This window comes from Alligator sinensis, unplaced genomic scaffold (assembly GCF_000455745.1).
Source record: "Alligator sinensis unplaced genomic scaffold, ASM45574v1 scaffold1222_1, whole genome shotgun sequence".
Lineage (NCBI taxonomy): Eukaryota > Metazoa > Chordata > Crocodylia > Alligatoridae > Alligator > Alligator sinensis.
The window spans coordinates 91,699-110,930 of record NW_005842620.1 but is presented as its reverse complement, the minus strand read 5'-3'; the positions used below and the strand labels follow the sequence as shown (position 1 = coordinate 110,930).

The 19,232-nt window shown below is 41.0% G+C and overlaps 1 protein-coding gene across 5 annotated transcripts in view; it reads left to right on the top strand.

The window, feature by feature from the left end:
* LOC102379377 (solute carrier family 12 member 7) overlaps positions 1-19,232 on the top strand; it is a 109,378-nt gene that overhangs the window by 51,865 nt on the left and 38,281 nt on the right. For all 5 annotated transcript variants that reach the window (XR_003096155.1, XM_025215079.1, XM_025215077.1 and 2 more), the window contains exons 8-16: positions 1,411-1,622; positions 2,462-2,629; positions 5,742-5,840; positions 6,509-6,566; positions 9,633-9,807; positions 11,383-11,501; positions 13,738-13,836; positions 17,459-17,578; positions 18,294-18,398. Coding sequence is in view for 4 of the 5 variants with exons in the window: in XM_025215079.1 (XP_025070864.1) it covers positions 1,411-1,622; positions 2,462-2,629; positions 5,742-5,840; positions 6,509-6,566; positions 9,633-9,807; positions 11,383-11,501; positions 13,738-13,836; positions 17,459-17,578; positions 18,294-18,398 (1,155 nt within the window). In the remaining variant the exon portion in view is untranslated. The remainder of the gene's footprint in view (positions 1-1,410; positions 1,623-2,461; positions 2,630-5,741; positions 5,841-6,508; positions 6,567-9,632; positions 9,808-11,382; positions 11,502-13,737; positions 13,837-17,458; positions 17,579-18,293; positions 18,399-19,232) is intronic.

Below are 19,232 nucleotides of genomic sequence, written 5' to 3'. Positions count from 1 at the left end.
CGTTGGCCCTAGACAACCCAGGGACCCAGGCTGCTCATGCCCAATTTTCATTCTCAACTGAGTATTAGGCATCCAGGACAGAGCCCTGTCTGTTCTTCAGAATTGGGCTGGGGGAAACCCTGGATCCAGCCTTGGCAATTAGGATATTTAGGATCTGAAGAATTAATATACTTAATATATTAGGCTGCGTGAAGCTTTAGGTGCTGATTCGATTTGGAGGAGATTCGGGCCGATTTGGCAGCTGAATCTCCGAATATGAATTGAATCAGGAGACCAATAAAAAGGTCTGAATCGATTCAAAGCTCTCTGAATTGATTCATAAAAGATTCAGAGAGCTTTGGAAGTTCGGGCAGTCCCTGTTTGCAGCCGCAAGGAGCTGGACCCAGACTCCGTCCCGGTAACTAGGTGGCGGGGCGGAGGGGCTGAAGGAAAGAAGAGGGGATTATGGAGGGACCCATGCCAGACCCCATCCCCTGCTTGCTCTCCCAGCCCCATCAACAATTTTTTGGTGTGTTCATTCTGGTGCGCAGTTGTTGTTTGTTTTTTTTCTATATATTTTCCTTTAGGGCATTTGGTACACTGGATGAGAGAAATTATATTTCCGGAGATACGGGTATAAGATCCAGGAATGGTGATGGTTCTGTTGTGAGGTGTAGTTGTTGTGGGAGTGGTAGAGATATGTTGGTAGGTTTTGCATCTTTTGTCCCGGCATGCTGTGGATCCATTTGGTGCGTTTTGGGCCATAGGAAGTTTGCTTTTCGTGATGAGGTTGGTGAGGTTTGGTGCTTGTTTAAAGACTAGGTTGGGTGGTTCTGGGAAGATCTCTTTAAGAATTGGGTCGTCTTCTAGTGTGGGTTGCAGTTGTTGTTTCAGGATTTTTTGTATAGGTTCCAGAGAAGGCTGGTATGTCATCATAACTAATGGTGTGTGATTCGTGGGGATTTTCTTTCTGTACTGCAGCAATTCTTCATGTGGTATCCAGGTGGCTCTTTCAAAAGTATGATCTATCTGTCTAGAGGAGCATCCTTGTTGTGTGAAAGCCCTTCTGAGATTTGAGGTGATGATTGAAGATGATGATGTTCTTGGTGCAAATGTAGTGGTTTCAGAGGGTTTAGCTGTATATTACAGCTTTTTTTGGTGTGTTTAGGGTGACTGCTGGTTATATGTAGATATATATGCTGGGCCGTGGTTTTTTTTGTATATGGTGGTTTGTATTTTACCATTCTTGATATTGATCACAGTGTCTAAAAAGGAAGTGTTGGTGCTGGAGTATTCAAGAGAAGTATCTTGATTTTTATACTTGTGCTATGGTAATGAAGGATTTGCAGAAAGAGGAGTATTGACTAATCAAACTGAAGACAATCTATTAAATAACTATTGTGTTTTATCTTGGATCTCTTTTCCATGTAGTATTTGTCTTCTTGGAAACCGTACGTTGTCAAGACGCAACTTTGACACTTGTGCCAAATTTACTAAAATAGATAATAAAACAGAGACTACGAGGCTGTGGAGACTCTTCTGTGACAGTGCCTTGCTCAATGCCACGTGTGATGAATACTTCAGCTTAAATAATGTGACTGAAATTCAAGGAATTCCTGGTGTAAGCAGTGGAGTCCTAATTGGTATGTGAAATCTGAACAGTCAAATTTTAAGATTTTTTTTTTTTTTTCCGGAATGGTCTTTAATGTAGTCCCTAGCTCTTAATGCAAGTGTGGTGTGCATATGTAAATTTTTTGGGGTTTTTTGTTTTTGTGTTTTGGGGGTTTTTTGGTGGTATGTCACAAATATCAGTTTGTTTTATGAAATGCATGCATTTTGGAAAGTGTTTCTTTCTTCTGCTAACACTTAACAGTATTCTTTTCCATAATCGGACTACTATACAACGGGTGTGAGAGAGAAGCTGACCAAAAAGTTTTTTTCCATCTTGGAATATTACTATTCTGGAGGTTTTATTTGATAATGTTAATGGTATTTTTAGTTTCTCTTTTAATATTTTTCTTGGGTTAGTCTGGAAGTTGGAATTTTTATTTTTATAGAATGTGCAGCAAGAAGGAAACAGGCTTACTCCATTGAATGTTTAAAATCCAAATACCTTAATTTATTGATCATCACCACCTATTTTTTTCCAAGTAGCTGATTGTCATCCTGTGTGCTCCCAACATGAGAAATTAGCTCGTCCTTTTTGTATGGGGAGTGACCACCTATCAAAACAAACTACCAGAAAAACCAAACCCCACCCCCCAAACCAACAGGGAGATGGAATCTGTTTCCTGTTTTTGTAAGAAGCGTTCCAGAAATGTTGTGTTATATATAAAAAAAAACAAAAACAAAACAAAAACAAAAATTACCCAAAAAACAAAAGACAACTGGTTTATAAGACTAGTTCTTTGTTTGAATTGGAGACAATATTGTTTTACCATGCATTTTTGGATAATACTGGCTCTTGCTTGTTTCTTTCCAGATAACTTATGGAGTACCTATTCAGACAAGGGATCGGTTGTTGAAAAGAGAGAACTGCCATCGCTTACTGGAACAGAAGAAACAAAAGTTGCAGGATTACCTTATGTTTTCACAGACATCATGACTTTCTTCACCATGCTAGTAGGGATCTATTTTCCATCGGTGACAGGTCAATACAGCTGTTTTTCACAAAAGAAAATAAATGTTTCCAGATGAAAAGATACTGCTTGTGCTAACTGTATGCGACTGTTGGTACTTATTTCCCTAGTTTGGGCACCCTGTGGCACCCTTGAAGGGATCTCAAAGCACCCCACAGTGCCACAGCACCTTGGTTGAGAATCACTGAGTTGGGGCATTTATAGATGTGCTCCAGGAAGCTGGAGGACACTTTAATTGGCACTGTTTTAAGAGCTGTATTAATTAAAGTGCCCAGAGTGTCATGTATATCAGCATCTCTGCACTAAAAAATAGGAATGGGGTGCTTTGAACTAAAGCTCATCGAACAAGTTTTAGTTTAAACCCCCCACTGCCATTTTTCAGCATGGGGACGCTGATGCACGTGACACTCGAGTCTGCTGGAGCATGGTAATTACCATGTTCCAGAAAACTCCATTAATCGAGTCTGCTCCAACATGCTGTATTTACAATACGTCAGAGCAGACTCCCTACAAGTGTATAGGAGCCCTTGGAAACTAATATGAAGGACTTATGCTGTAGGCTGGTGGTCTCAGATTGGAGAAAAGATAGCAAAAGAGATGAGGTGTGTTGGTCAATCACAGGGTGGCCATATTGCTGCTAACATAACTAGGGTGGGGTGAACAGGGCACTTGCCCTAGGCACTGGCCATAAGGGGACTCCAGGATTGTCCCCTGGGAGTCTGCTCTGGCAGGGGCAGCTATGCACTGCCCCTGCCCAGCCATAGGGACTTTGCATTGCTACATGCCTGTGTTATCTCACTAATGTGATGTGACTGTGGAAAAGGATAGATTAGGCAGGATCTTTTTGGTAGACGGGGAAAGTATTAGCACCCCTGTACATGGCATTGGTAAGAGTTCATTTGGACTAGTGCATGCAATTCTGGTAACTTACGTTCGAAAGAGATGAGTTCCTATTGTAATAGCTGCAGGGAAATGCTTTTGAGGTGTTTGCTGGAATAGAGAATCTGTCACGTTAGACGAAAAGAGTAACTTGTTCAGCCTAGCAAAATGAAGGTTGAAAATGATATGGCTATTCTATCGATACATTTTAGGGGGAAAAAAACAAAGGTAATACTGGTTAAAATAAAAATGGGTATTAATGGCTCATGGACAAAGATGCAAGGAGGCTTCTAATCATCACAGATGTGAAATTCTGGGATGGACAATACTGGGGGGGAGGAGGGAGGTTGTTATAAGACAGATTTGATAAATTCATGAAAAGGATGATCTTTGAATTGAAAATCGAAATTTGTGATAAAATGCTTGTGGTGCTTGATACCCTCAAAAGAGGTTGAAAGGAGATTTTGATCCATGTCGGTTATTTGCCTGTGAAGGAAGTGTTTGGTGGTGCTGTGCTAGGTTTTGCTAACAGTAAAGACAGATTTGGGTTACAGAAGATGAAGCTAGAGCAAGTGATCTAAAGGTAAGACATGGCTTCCATGGGCAGTAAGGTGAGGTTGAGTGTTGGAACAGTTTTTGGCATAGCAATGACAAGCTTGCAACATCTTTGGGTTTTTGGGGTGACAGAGCCTTTTTCAAGGATGTGCTTTTATTTTAGATTTCTATGGTTTGTTTATGCAAGAAAGGAAGTTTTGACTGGATAATCGTGATGACCTTTCTGGGTTCGGTTTCCTTTGATTGTTATCTTCTTTCTCCTGAGCTTTCAGTAATAACAACTTTTTATTTAAAAAAAACAAACAAACAAAAAAAACCCACAACATATTTAGAGCGTATATAATTACATTTTATTTAACTGTAACCCCCTGTTTCAAGACTTGCATTGATTTCCTGAAGGGGTACTGAGAAATCTTTGGGACCTAACTGGTGTAATTTCTCACAGGCTCATATTTTAGCTAATCATCAGATTAGGTGACAAAGGAATTTTCCCTTGCATCAGATATGCCAGGGGCAGTTTTGTAGCATGGAGCATGATCCACCTCCTGGCACCACCCAGACATGTTTTTATATAAAAATTCCCCAGCATCACAGAACCTGAAGGCATAGTATAGTCAGCCCTCTTGGTTTCTTCTGTTCTTTCCCAGTAGCCCATTATAGTTTTTTGTACTGGGTATTTTTTTGTACTAAAGGGTCCTGAGTTTGCCATCAGGTTTGACATGGTGCTCTGGGATGTGGTTTGGAGAGGGAGTGGACCTTTTGAATATGAACATCTAATTACAGGGTACCTACAGTTGCAGGGGACTGGACACAATGGGGTAGTCCCTTCCAGACATGTGTTACTAGTGATCTACCATTTCCATTGATTCTTTATCAGGCATTCAACAGGTCATATATAATGTACTCTGTGAGCTGCCTATAATTCCTCTCTTCCAGAGGTGGGATAAAACAGCTGAGTCTGAGTTTGAGGTCAGGCTATCACTACATTTACGATGGCACTTGCTGTTGGTTGACAAACTGAGCAGTTGCAGGCACAAGGACCTACTTTGTTACAGATGTGGTGCCTTGTTTCTCCAGTCTCTCTGGGGTCCCTTGGGCCTGGTCTACTTTTTGCTGGAGCATTTCCTCACCCTTATGGATTGTTACCTGACCTGGACTGTAGGCTCCTCACTACCCTTACCATGTCCCTCTCGCAGCATCCACCCCTTCTAGCTTGCTTGCTTCATGTTCCTTGCACAGTTAACTGACTAATTATGCGTCTCAACTTTGACTAACCAGAAACTTGGTTCTTACAGGCACAAGTTGTAAACAGGTCACTCCCATGTTAGTTTTTAGCCTCCTCAACATTTGTCACATCTAAACTGTTTCTTGGTTTTTAATAAAATCCTTATTTTGGGTTACAGCTTCAGAATAGCTTGTTACCACCTTTTCCCTGAACCACCTGAAATTTCTTTTTATGATTTGAATACTAGCTCAAGTTTCTGAAGCAATGAACAGTTTAAAATTGTAGGTATGTTGTTCTGTGTGTTACAGACTTTTTTTTTCCTTTGTTCAATCAAGTCTTGTTTGGTGTGTTTTGCTATGACCACATGCATGCGTACACAGAGTTTATTAATACTTGCATAATAGAATTGCTAATAATTTTTGTGGTGCTTTATAAAGCTGATTTTTTTTCTTCCTTATTTTTAGGTATTATGGCTGGTTCGAACAGATCTGGTGACCTTAAGGATGCTCAGAAATCTATTCCCACTGGAACAATTTTGGCCATTTCAACAACATCCTTCATTTGTATCCTTTAACGCAATCAAATAACTTAATTTTTTTTCAAATATATATTGGAAGGCATAAGTGTGCAGGACTTAAGACTTCTCATTTTAGTTTTTACTGGGCAATAATTCATGATGGGTGCTGTTTACAACAAACAGCAACAGCAGCACCTAAACTGAACGGAAATCCTAAATATTTTCTATTTATTCTCACAATTCCAAGTTAAAATAAATTTGTTATGGATACTGTTCAAGGATGCAAAAATCATGCTGGTTTAATCCTTTTTTACATATATTTTGGCCTGGTCAATGCAATTAGTAACTGTTTTGTTTTGTTTTTTGTTTGACTTTCAAATATAATACTGGATAATAATACCAGGGGGAAAAAAACGGTGCAATGAAACATTTAGAAGTGTAGAAACTGCAAATGCTTATTTTACAAGTAAATATACACTGTATGTATATGTATATGTTGGTTACTTTCAATGCTATCTTTGGGATAAGGTTAAATACAAGAGGCCATGAAAAAACATAGGTAACTTTTTCCCCCGCTAGAGCTAGAAGGGGGCAAAAAAAATAGTTTATGCTTCTGACATTTTTACAGTTTTTGGGTATGGTTTCCTATTTTTCTATACATTGAAGTATGTAGAATACAAGAGGACTCTTATATTTCCTTCACTCAAAAAATAGATCTGTCATGCATAGTCTTATTTGGTGCCTGTATAGAAGGTGTGATATTAAGAGATAAGTGAGTTGCATTTAATTTTTATCTCAAAGTGCATGTTTTTTGTAAATTGACTTGGATTATCTGAATCAGTAGTTGTTTATTTTGGCAATTGTTTTATTAAGGTATTGTTTTCTAACTTTATTGCAACTTCAGTTAAAATTCTTAATTTCTTAGTGTTCTTTTAATGTTTACAAACAAGACCAAAGGGGAAGCTAAAGAACTACAAAAAAGTCAATTATTAACGTAATACAGACCTGTCTTAATTCTGCATCCTTATGTTTCTGGATGCACTACTTGCAAAACCATATGAATTGTAGAGGATTTAGTTAACTTTCTAATGATGGGTTAGTATTACTAGAAGGTTAGGTGAGCTAAACATAGGGGCTAACCTTCTTTGAACGGTTTCTATTGTTGAGAGCATGTTGCACCTGCATTATGATCACTGCTGGCTGCCAATTCTCTGCCTGAAATTCAGAATGCTAATTATAGTCTAATTGAATAGTGAGACATCTTAATCCTAGGTCTTTCAAAGACTGTTTTTCACTTGTCTTGCCACAGCACCTGCTCTGGAAAGTAAAACTGTATTTTGTAGCTGTAACGGTGCTGGAGCAGAGCATTTCGGTGGGCAGCATTCCACCTTTGTAACTTGTAACTTTGTTAGATAAATGCCACAAGCCTAAACCAGGTTGGGTTATCACAAGCTGCAAAGCATCGAAATATCATTTGACAATTAAGAGCAAAATTAACGGCCCAGTTGTGTGAATTCATTATTTTAAGGACTTGAATGTAGTAGTACCACAGGCATGTACTTCTCTGCTGAAAATCTACCATGTGCAAGTGTGTACTGAAACTCAGGTTTTGACAACTAAATTTTAGGCAAACGTGGGTTTTTGGAAACTGATCCTACCTGCAAGGCTGCTTTCTGTCAACTGATCCTGCCACTTGTAGGCATAGTGTCATGTTCTTTTACCTGTTCTAGTGTTCTTGAAGCCTGAAAATAACTTGTAGATAATAGGCCAAAAAGGAATTTTTACTACTGTATTTATTCAATTCTAAATTGACCTTGAATTTAAGATGGACGCCTCCCCAATAATTAGATTTCACACTACTGCCTGGCCAGCAGGAGCTAAAGTAATTTGGCTCACACTGGAAGGCTAGATGGGTGTGTGCTTGGCTATTCTGGCATCTGCTGGCCAGCAGCAGCTCCGAGTGACTTGGCACATGCTGGCCAGAAAGCTCGCAGGCTGCAGAGACTCGGCCTGGCCAGTGCTTGGCCAATTGTATTCAAGGAGCCTGGCCAGTTTGTGCTGAGTTGCTTTGGAAGCATGCGCTGGCCAGGCTCCTTGTAAGCAGCCAGTAATGACCCAGCAGGCACTGGCCAGGCATGGTCCTTGCAGCATGCAGGGTTTCTGGTCAGTGCATACCAAGTCCCTGTGACACCTACTAGCCAGGCAGCAGCTTGGAGCAACCCTTTACTGGCTGGCCATAAACACTACACACTGCACAGTAGTGTGGCAGTTAAAAACCTTGCTAACAAACTCCTGCGCAGTGTTATTAGGCTAATGCTCAGTAAGCATCACAAAATAACAGTGCACTGGAGCTACTGCACATTTAGTTATTACTTCTTTAAGCAAGTACTAAACTAAATTTCACCATAAGAGACCTGCAGAACATTTAAGGAGCTCGTGCCTTTTTAAAAATCTGCATTAAAAGGTTTTGGGGTTTTTTTTCACGGCAGAGGCTTTTAAAACTTAGTTCTTGTCATGGTTGGTGTTACTGTGTCCTGGCAATTAGCTTGATACCACAAGCAGTTCAGAGTATGTAAGCATGGTCTTCCTAGTGGTATAAATTCTGTTAAGTATGTGTACATCAGGGGTGGGCAAAATGCAGCCTGTGGGCCAGATCAGGCCTGCGAGCCCATTCTATCCGGCCTGCAGGGCCCTTAAAAAAATTTAGAAAATAAATATTAATCTGTCTTTGGTTCCTGTCAAAAATGACAGGAACATGGGGCAGTAAGACCTAGGGGAAGCCCAGTGGGCTCCAACAGCAGGGCCTACCCAGCCCTGCCCCACAGCTGCAAGCCCCAGCAAACGCAAGTGGGGGGGGGGGGGCTGCAGCTGCTGCTGCTGTGCGCAGCCCTGACAGGCGATCCCGGAGCTGGCGCAGGGCCTGGGCTGGCAGCGGGGACAGGTTACAAGCTGGTGCTGTGTGTGTGGAAAAGTGGCCCTGCCCCATGGCCGGCGCCCCATGCTGCAGCTGCTTGCAGCCCACGTGGGGCTGCCTGTGGTATGCTAATGACAGCCCCGCATGGGCTGTGAGTGCCTGCAGTGGGGAGCGCTGGCCATGGGGCAGGGGAGGGGCCACTTTTTTCCCTGCCCTCAGCACCAACTCCTTCCCTGCTGGGGAGCAGGGGGTCAGGGCTGCACACTGCCCCCCACCTGTACCGCAGGGCTGGGAGGGGCACTGGGAATGAGCGAGTGCATGGGACCCATACCAGTGTCCCGGGACCAGTGCTGGTGGGGCCCAGAGCAGGGTGGCAGGAGCACAGGGTGCCAGCCAGCAGAGGCTCTGTGGAACCGGGCCAGCTCTCCCCTCTCCCTGCTGGTGGAGCCCAGCCTTGCTCCAGAGACCCCTGCCAACCTGCACCCTGCTCTGGGCCCCACTGGTGCTGGCCCTGGGACATTGGTCCCAAGCTGGTGACCAGGGGGCATGGCACCTGTCAAGGGGCGGGACTACCCATGCAGCCCTCACAGCTTTCCAAAACTGGGTAAGTGGCCCTCCGCCTGAAATAATTTCCCGCCCCTGGTCTAGATGCTGTGGGGGGTTTTATGCTTTGTAAAAAACATGTCATAATAACAATAGTAAATGGCAGAAGTGGTCTGAAACTTAGGTTCTGATTGATTAATATTATAATGAGTTTGAGAGTAATCAGTAGCTAGGTAAACCCTAAGATGTATAGTTTTATTCTGGTATGTCATTTACTAATTGCTGAGAGAGAAATTAAGAGACATACATGTCGAGTTACACCTAGAAAAATTACTTGAGCACTTGCTGCTCTCTTGCTAATTTATTTGCTTTTCCCCACAGGTTTGGAGAAGCAGTTAATGGAAACCTAGTGATTGGTACCTTGGCATGGCCTTCCCCATGGGTGATTGTAATTGGTTCATTCTTTTCAACATGTGGTGCTGGTCTTCAGAGTCTCACTGGTGCTCCCCGGCTGTTGCAGGCTATTTCAAGAGATGGCATTGTCCCATTTCTTCATGTGAGCTAGTATTCCTTCTTAAATAATTTAAATGCATTTATACTTGTTGAGAAAAATACTTTTTAATTCTTTTTATTTCTTTCCCCCTGCAGATCAATGAGTGTGAAGTTAGTCTATTTGAGACGAGAATAGTAGACCAAGTTGCAACTGCAGGCCAAAAGCTGCCTTTTATTTGTTCTTGGGCAATTTCATTTTCTTTATTTTACAGACAGTAAAATTTCTCGGTTGAAACTGAGGCAGAATTTGGGCCCGTGGAATGTGCAAGCTAGAAAATAACCAACATCATAACTTTTAGATTCCAGATTGGGTTTGGATTGTTAGTTTGTCTGTTAGTTTAAGTAAGTAAATTTGATCTTGGCATAGAACTATGTGATGCTATTTTAGATTCACTCTTCATAGGGGAAGTGGAGACCTACAATTTAAGGCATTACTCATTGTGTGTGAAAGAGAGCCAAGGCAGGTGTAAATGTTGTTTCCTTTTTCTCTGACACTGAATCTGAACAGCAAGACCTAACTGTGACTGAAATGTCACTTTTTCTCTGATATGAGTAGAGTTTAGAAAGTGTAGACAGGACAGTGTCCTGGGTGTTGCAGGGTTTGGGAAAAGCAGAGGGACCTGAAAAACAAGTGGCTTAAGATTTTAGTCTGGACAGAACAAAGGTGGTGCTGATAAGCACAAACAAGCATTTTGAAGAGTTCACAAAAACAGTCAATTCACCTTTTTAATAGAGGATACCCAACTAAAATATTGTGGCAGTGCCCATGCTTTTCTGGTGAAGTCTTTCAAGCCTTTATCTTAAGACAAGACAAGAGGCTAAAGGTGTCCCCATTCCAGGAGACAGTTCTTTCTGTCTCTTATCTTCTCCCACCCCAATCCCAACAATTGCACCTCCTGCCATGCCACATGTGATGGTATCCTCTGCTGCTCTGTTCCTGGCAGCCCCTGCTCCCTCCTCTTCCTTCTCCCCACTACCCCACTTCACCTCCTAGCCTTCCCAGCCTTAGGCTGGGGTTGCCAATTGGCTAATTGTCGTTTCTGGCCACATGTTACATCTAAGGCACTATATACAACAGCCATAAAAGATGTTCTATGCTATATGCAAAATATTTTTATGGCTCGTTGCCCATTTTATGGTGTCTTTTTAACTTGGGTGATCATGTAGCGCCCTTCCCATTTATGCTGTTATTAACATGTTAATGAAGTCTTGAGTACTGCAAGGTAATGATTACAGGAGGGACCTTGCCATTTTTGGAAATTTTTGAAGTTTGAAGAATTAAAGTGTATTTTTCTTTCCTCAAGCCTTTCACTTTCAAGTTTGCTTTCTCGTGTGTGTATAGAGGACAGTGCAGATATTTGGATATAAAAGTATTTGGAAAATTTGCCTTTAACCAGAAACTGTAAGAGAACTTATAACTAGGTTCCCTTATGTGTTGGTCGTAACAATAACCTGGCGAAAATATTTTCAGATGTTTTGTCTTTAAAGCTGGTGTCTTGAGTACATTTTAAGAACTACTTATTGAACTGATTTATTCTTTCTTCCCTTGCCTCTTTGCTATTTAATTAAACTGAATTAGGTATTTGGTCATGGAAAAGCAAATGGAGAACCAACCTGGGCTTTGCTTCTCACTGCTTGTATTTGTGAGATAGGAATTCTCATAGCCTCTCTGGACAGCGTAGCACCGATTCTTTCAATGTAAGTTTCAATGAGACGTTTGCTGATATTTCTTAAAGCTTTAATGAATGAATTAAGTCACTAGGGAAATAACTTTTTTCTTGTCTTTGAAATAATTGACAAATCTTTGGGGGGGGAGGTTTGGGTGGTTTTGTTTGTTTGTTTGTTTGTTTGTTTGTTAGCAACGTTCATAGTTAAAACAGAAGAGAATCTGCATTGCCCACAAACCTAAAATCCTTGGCCGCATCTAGATGAGTGTGGCTGTGTGGCATGTGGCGCCACAAACATACCTACAGCACCACATAACACACATTCATATGTTCTCTGCTCTGCAAGGGAGCGCTGCCCAGATATCCAGGAGTCAAAAAAACTTGCAGAAAAATTAGAGCAGCGCATGCACAGGCAGCGCGCTCAAAAACAGTCAGGCTGGCTAGAGCTGCACTGCAGCTGCTGGCCAGGCTCCTCATGGCTGAATTGCCATTGCTGCAGCCCTGGGAGGCCCCTAGGTAAGGCTGCTGGGGCCAGCATAGTGCTGGCCCCAGCCTCTCCTGCCGCACCTGGAGTAACTTGCTATGTGCCAAAGTGCACATGGCGCAGGCGTTCCACAGGGACACATAGCTGCGCTGCAAGGTGTGCCACCCCTAGTCATTCCCGGGGAACCAAATGTGTGGACCCGCTTGTGTGGACATGGCCCTTGAGTTTATTTTAAAATGTAATGACCTCTATAAAAACACTTGATGTGTAGTGCTGAGTAGCATTTTGATTTGAAAATGAGTTGCACAAAAATCAATCCAGAATGGGTCAAAACTGACTAAAGGATCTAGGTAAAATCACTTATAGGCAGAGTGTTATCCAATCGGAGTGTTTTATAGTGTCATCACATAACATTTAAAAAAAAAATAGAATCCTATTTAATGTCTTTATCAGTGATTTGAAACAAAATACAAAAACATTGCTGTTAAAAGATTTGTACGTGCTGAACATGTTGGGGACCAATAATGATGAGCAATCCAGATCTGTGGAGTAGATGTGGTTTGGACAAACACATTTGAATACATCTAACTGCAAGATTATATATTTAGGAACCAAGTTTCTAGGATGGGACCTCATCTTCTAAAAATGGAGCGACTCTGACTAGGCATCCGAGGTCCCTGAGTGAATAACTATAACCTCCCAGTGGGGGATGTGGGAGTGTAGTCATCAAATTAAGTATTTGGATCTATTATCTTAAAATTATTGGGTCTGTTAGCTGGACTAGAAGTAAAAAGGTGTTATTACCATTATGTACAAGTTTTTAGAGAGACTGTCTGTCAGATATTGTGCTCAGTGCTGTTGCATTGTGAGGTTGGCCTGAATGAGAAGTTATCACACAGTGGTTTTCCTGAAAAGTTGAGCTGGGTTGGAGCAGCCCTGGCTGGCAGGGAGTTTCGGGGGTCAGCCTCCCAGCCTGGGGCTGATTTTCCCCTCCCCCCCACCTCAGCTCAACGTGCTGTGGAGGGGCTGGCTGGGGCAATGTGTACTGCTGCAGAGTTTTACTCTACTGCAGGCTAGTACTTGTATTTATAAGTACTATCCTGCTGTGGAGTAAATTAATTTACTTCAGCCTAATATGAGTGCACATGCAGATGTAAGACATTTATTGCTCAGCAAATTAGTCTACTGCTCAGTAAATGTCTTTGTATAGACGCGTCGAAGGTGAGCATCAAACCAGATACCTCTAGACTGCCCAAACAGGGAAGTTTCTGTAGCGCTTCCATTGGAGCCTGAGCCCTGACATCTTCTAGGCCTCAAGGGGGAGCGAGTTCCAAGTGTGACCCCTTGTGTTTTCATCAAGCGAGCTTGGTGCGCTGATGCTACTCAGGTGATTTGATCTTCACTGATCTGATGTGTCAAGTTGGGGTGTAAGGGAGAAAACTCCCTTACGTATGGAGGGTCCGGATTGTTTAGGATCTCATAGGTCAAAGCTAGCAACTTGACTTGTTCTCTATAGCTTTCTAAATTACCAGTGCAGTATAGAAATTGTATTGGGCATTTCTGTTCCTCCTTTTTTCAAACACAAGGCCAAAAGGATATCTGGTGAAATTTAAAAGGCACTACACTTTAAAATTGGTAAGGACTGCTTTTTAACAAAACACAATTAGCTTGTGGTTCATCTGACCCTTTTTTTAACATAGTTGTTTATTCCTATACTGGAGGGCTATAGAGTTTATTTCCTATTTCTTTAAATGTGTTTTTATTTTTTCTTCCCCCCCCACAGGTTTTTCCTCATGTGCTATATGTTTGTGAACTTGGCCTGTGCAGTACAGACCCTTTTACGAACTCCAAACTGGAGACCTCGTTTCAAGTTTTACCACTGGTAGGGTGTCTTCTTTATATGCATCTAATTTGGAAGAGTAAAATTTGATGGCTGACTCTTGCGTACGTCGAGTGTTTTCAGGAGTAGAGCTGATTTTTTTTATTTTATTTTTTTTCAGTAATCAGATTTACAATATTAAGGTTAAAGAGAGCCAAAAAAGCAGTAGAGAAAATAACTATTTTTCTCTTATTTTTTACAGTTGCTTATTCTCTGCAATAGAGAGAGAAACTAAGACTGGTAATTTATTAATAATAGCAGTACATATAAGGATAGCTGTAATTTAAACTTATGACTTTTTTTTTTCATTTTGATCCCTTGTCAAGTCACTGGCACCAAGAATAGTGCATAGTGTTGCGTCAAAGAAACAGGTGCATTTTTAAGAGTCGTTTTCTTTTTTGAAAGCAGCAGATCTGACTTGACTAATTACCAAATGTTTGAAAATCATATTTCTAATTGCACATGGATGGATGAGCCTAGAGAGTAGGTTTTTAGTTAAATTTCTAAAATACACAGCTAATGATGGATTTGCTGCATATGCATGTGTCCCTTGCATATCATTTATAGTGAAATATATTATTAAAAATGAATTGGAAAAACTGGGGTTTGGGAACGAGCCCCTTGCATCCATGGTAAGGTATAAAGCTGGTAGGAAGGATGGAATACTTGTAGGGTTATCTGAAGTGCTGCTCATTTATTTATTTATTTATTTATTTATTTACTCTTATTTTTTATTTTTATTTTTTTTGTACTATAAACTTTATTAAAGGAGTACTGCCTGTTGTTAATATGGCCTTTACAGTTCCCACTATAAAATTAAGCCTACCGCATTTCCAATTTTTTAACTGGTTGAGCTGAAGTTCTGTGGAAAGGCATATGTGATTGGTTCAGTCATTTCAGGAGGTGAGATTCATTTTACCCATGTTTAGGAAAAAAAAAAATTCCAGTTCATTGGGAAATCCGTGCGCCCAAATGCTTTAGACCAGGAACTTTGCTGTAGAATATATTGGTTTTTAAGGTGAATGTTCACAGGGACATAAATTTGGCAAAGTTCTGGCTTCTGGAATGTCCAAGTCTGAACGTGCTCGGTTGTGGTGTGACCTGAGCAAGTCCCATCCCAGGGCTCTGCATCCTCAGCTGGCCTTTCCATGCAAGTGTTCCTTTCAAGAGCAAGGCACACCGGACATCAAAAGCAGGGAGACCTTTTCCTGGGCTCTAAGTGCTTCTCCCTACCTGTGCCAAGCAATGAGGAGGGTGGAGAAGGAAGAAACAACCTGACTTGAATGCAGAGGGGGTGAGAGAGAAAGTAAGACGTATGGGAAGTTGAAAGAACCAGGAAGGAAGGCATAGGAGTGTGGGGAAAAAAAAAGCACCAAGAGTAGGACAGGTGCATGTGTAAGGCAGTAGATAGAAACGGCAAGAGGCAGGAGAAGTGCTAGGGAGATGTGAAGAGACAGATGAGAGGAACCACAGTAAATTCAGAATAGCTGCTAATGAATGGAAAAAGCCCCAGACATAGGGTATGATCATGTGCAAACTGCAAGTGTACAAGGAGGTAAAACAAGGTGCCAGTGCCTCCTTAATTTTGTCATTCCCAGGTTTAAGTGATTTACCTGGGCAGTATGCTTCATTGCTGCAGCTTTCTATTGGATTTTACTAATAGATCTGCAGAATAGATAGTCTGGCCAAGTGCATCAGATTGGGGAGTCAGGTTACAGTAGAAATGGACCATAGGTCTGCAGAATATTATCTTTGTGAGTTCCTCTTCTGAAACTGTAAGAAGTGTTTGCTCAGCAAAAGGAAAAGGCAAGCCATTTAATGCTTCCTTTAAATGAAAAAGTGAACTTTTCTGCCAGCACTGTACAATAGAAAAATGCATTTTATTGGAAGTTGTAGTTGCTGAGAGTGAGTTTAAAGTAAATTAAGGGCATAACTTTAAAAATGTTGCTTCAAATCTGTTCACTAATTGGATCTCTATGAGTTCCTGTTATACCTATGCAGTTACCTTTCTGTATATGCATAGTACTGATAACTTTAGCACATACTTTGTGAAAGAATACATTTTTGGGTTTTGTTACCAGGTCTAATTTTTTTCTAATATTCCTTTTAGTAATTTCAACCAGAGGCGCATCTCTTATCCTCAAAAACACTTTATTTCAACAGTGAAATGGGATCTGAGCTTTGTTGCATGTAAGATTAGAGCTCACTTAGTTATTCCCTGAAAATGCTCTTATTTTTTTTACTTATCATTGTATTATCTTTTTTTCAAGAGCCAATTTCAGAGCTGTTACTTTTACTCAAGTTTTGCACTAGTAATCTGTAAGATTCTGAAGTAGTATCTAAATTTTGAGCATTTACTAGTGAAATGCATTTGTGAAGTGTGTTGTTGCTACTGATGATGGCAACGTACAACTCCTATCAATTACTGTTAGCTCAAATGGCAGAGATGAGTACTGATACTATTTTTTTTTTTCTTCTTCCCCACAGGGACAGTCCCCTGCACATACTGTTTCTTAGGATAGGACGCAATTCTTAAATATTCATGTTTTATTGCTATTCTTCAGGGGGATAAACCCATGTCTTAAAAGCATCACATCGTGGAGAGGCTGCCCTGTATATAGAATTACTAATTCCATTATAGACTTTTTAAAGCATGGTACTTTTAGCCTTGTAGACATTAATTGGTTTATTAGCGTAATTCCACTGTGAGATACCATGCTCTATCATTTCCATTTTACAGACAGAACTGAGGTCGAACAAGAGTAGGACAACTTTTTGCAGAAAGGAAAACAGATGGTCACGGTATTGAGTGCCTCATTGATTTTTGTGATTCTAGACAACCGAAAACTGAAACCTTAGTATACTTACCCTATGTTTAAAAAGTGAAGTAGGGATTGGATAGATAATTATTATTTTCCCTGTTTTATAGAAAATAGGGGAAATTGAAAGTCAGATAATTATTTGCTTGAGGCCACGTGCTGAATCAGTGACAGGCAAGACCAGAACTAAAAACTTTTTTGATTTGCAACTGTGTCCTTTTCCATGTAGACTGCACTTTCTTCCTGTCAGCTTGTTGTATATCTGCAGGTTGTGTTGATCAGAGTTGCTATAATGAATGCTTGCCCTTTACAGCAATCAGGCCCCAGGTATTTCGAGTTGGACACCTGGAAAACGAGGAGCATGTCCTGCTATAGAATAATGATGATTCATCTAAATATATGGGTCTCTGCTGGATCCCTTCAGAATAATACTAGTCTGAAACCCCAACATTTCTAATGACTAACTTGAAATTTCCCCTTCCTAGTCATGTGTAGATGAGGGTTATAAGAGACTATGGTCCCTGTCGTATAGCAGGGTAATTCTGGTAGACAGCATGTGTTAATAAGTATTATAAGCTTGTACTAGAAGCTCCTTTAGTACAGATGTTAGTATTTTATAGTAATTACTGGAGTTGAAGGCAGTGCATTTTAAAGTAACATGTTAGTGATCAAGTAACCTTTGAAGTTGTGACTTTTTTTTGGCAGTTAATTAAATTGAAAAACGGACTTTGAACATTAGCATAAATGTTTAAAAAAAAAAAAAAAAAAAAGCCAACAAAACCTCAAAAATGCTTTGTTCTTCTTAGGACTCTCTCATTCCTGGGGATGAGTCTGTGTCTTGCCTTGATGTTCATCTGCTCTTGGTACTATGCTTTGATTGCTATGGTGATTGCTGGATGTATTTACAAATACATAGAGTATAGAGGGTAAGACTATATTTTATTTGTTTACTTTATATTTAATTTGCCCAGTAGGGTCTGAATGCAGGTGTAAAATAGTGTCCAAACCAAATTTTTCTACCATCTCAGCATGTACAAGAAAACCTGACTCTCAGATACCAGAAGGTGACAACTCAGACTGCATGTTAAAAAGATAATCTGTCACAAACCCAGGACCTCCGTCTCATCTTTTTATCACTGCAGCCCTTCCTGGATGGAAGGAGAACAGTCTTCATACTTTCCATACGCTAAATATCTGTCTGGTAGCTACTATCTTCAAAAAGGCAATATTTCAAACTTCAGAGACCAATATTATATTTCTGACAAATACTGTATTAATCCGGTCCAGTAATCCTCATAATCGACACAACTTTTCTCTTTAAAGTAATACCACTTTGTATATGAGATGCATTCTCCCTTGTTTCTTTCCATCAAACATTAGAGTCCAGTCTTTAGGAACACTGACAATCTCATAGGTTAGGAGATGCCAAGAGGATCAGAGCAACCGTGGCTGTAGCATTTCTGCAGTCATTGAAGCTCAGAATGTTCCATTTTATGAGCCAACATGTGGTGTACTGAAGCTGGTTTTTAGGCATTTTGTTCTAACTACTAAACAAGTCCTTTCATTATTAGAAAAGTACTGTTTCATACTGTATTGGGAAATGTGCTCTGTTAATGGACTTTCTATTCCTGATTTTCTCAGAGCTGAGAAAGAATGGGGGGATGGAATCAGGGGGTTGTCCTTGAATGCGGCTCGCTACGCTTTGCTTCGGGTTGAAGCAGGACATCCACACACCAAGAACTGGAGGTAAGAGCCCCGGGAGTCTTATTTTTAATGCAGATCACTTCAGAAATAGGAATGCTATTGATTGCCAAAATCTAGTCAAGGCTTCACCAACCCTAGAAGTAAAGTAGAATTTCCTAGAGTGAAACTTATTATTATTTTTTTTCTAGAACAAATAAACTAATAGTCAGAGTTGACTGAAACTGGAATGGCATTTTGCACATTGCAGTGACTTCTGGTATGTTTCATCAGTTCTATTGTCATAACATGTTAGCAGGATTCAACTGTATCAGTGGTCCCCAAACTTTCTAAAATTACAGAACCCTCATATATCACTTCTGATATGGAAGACCTACCGCTGTCCTGTGAAGTGGCACAGAGCCAGGCAACTTGGCCCAGCAATGCAAATGCTCTGCCTCCTGGCCTGCTCTGCCATTACCCCCAATCTCTCTTTGCAGAACCTCTGATATACTGCAGAACCCTAGAGTTCTACAGATTCAGCTTGAAAACCACTGAAGTCACTCAAGATGTAAATAAATTAGGGCTGTCAATTAATCACAGTTAATGTGCGCAATTAACGTGTTAATCAGTTCTTGCATTAATTTTTTTAATTGCTCACAGTTTTGGAGCCTGCACCTGGGCTCTGCTCTACTGTCTGTGGGCCACCCGGTAGGGGAGTGGTGGCAGTACAGAGGTCTGCAGGGCGGCCTGGGTTCAGGTTCCAGGCAGCTGCAGTAGGAGGGTGGGAGGCTTGCGCACAGGCGTGTACACATACATGAGCAGTCACAACCTGCATGCTGCATGTAGAGCAGTGCTGCACCAGGAAGTCTGTGGAGGGGGGGAGGAATGAGCCCCCCA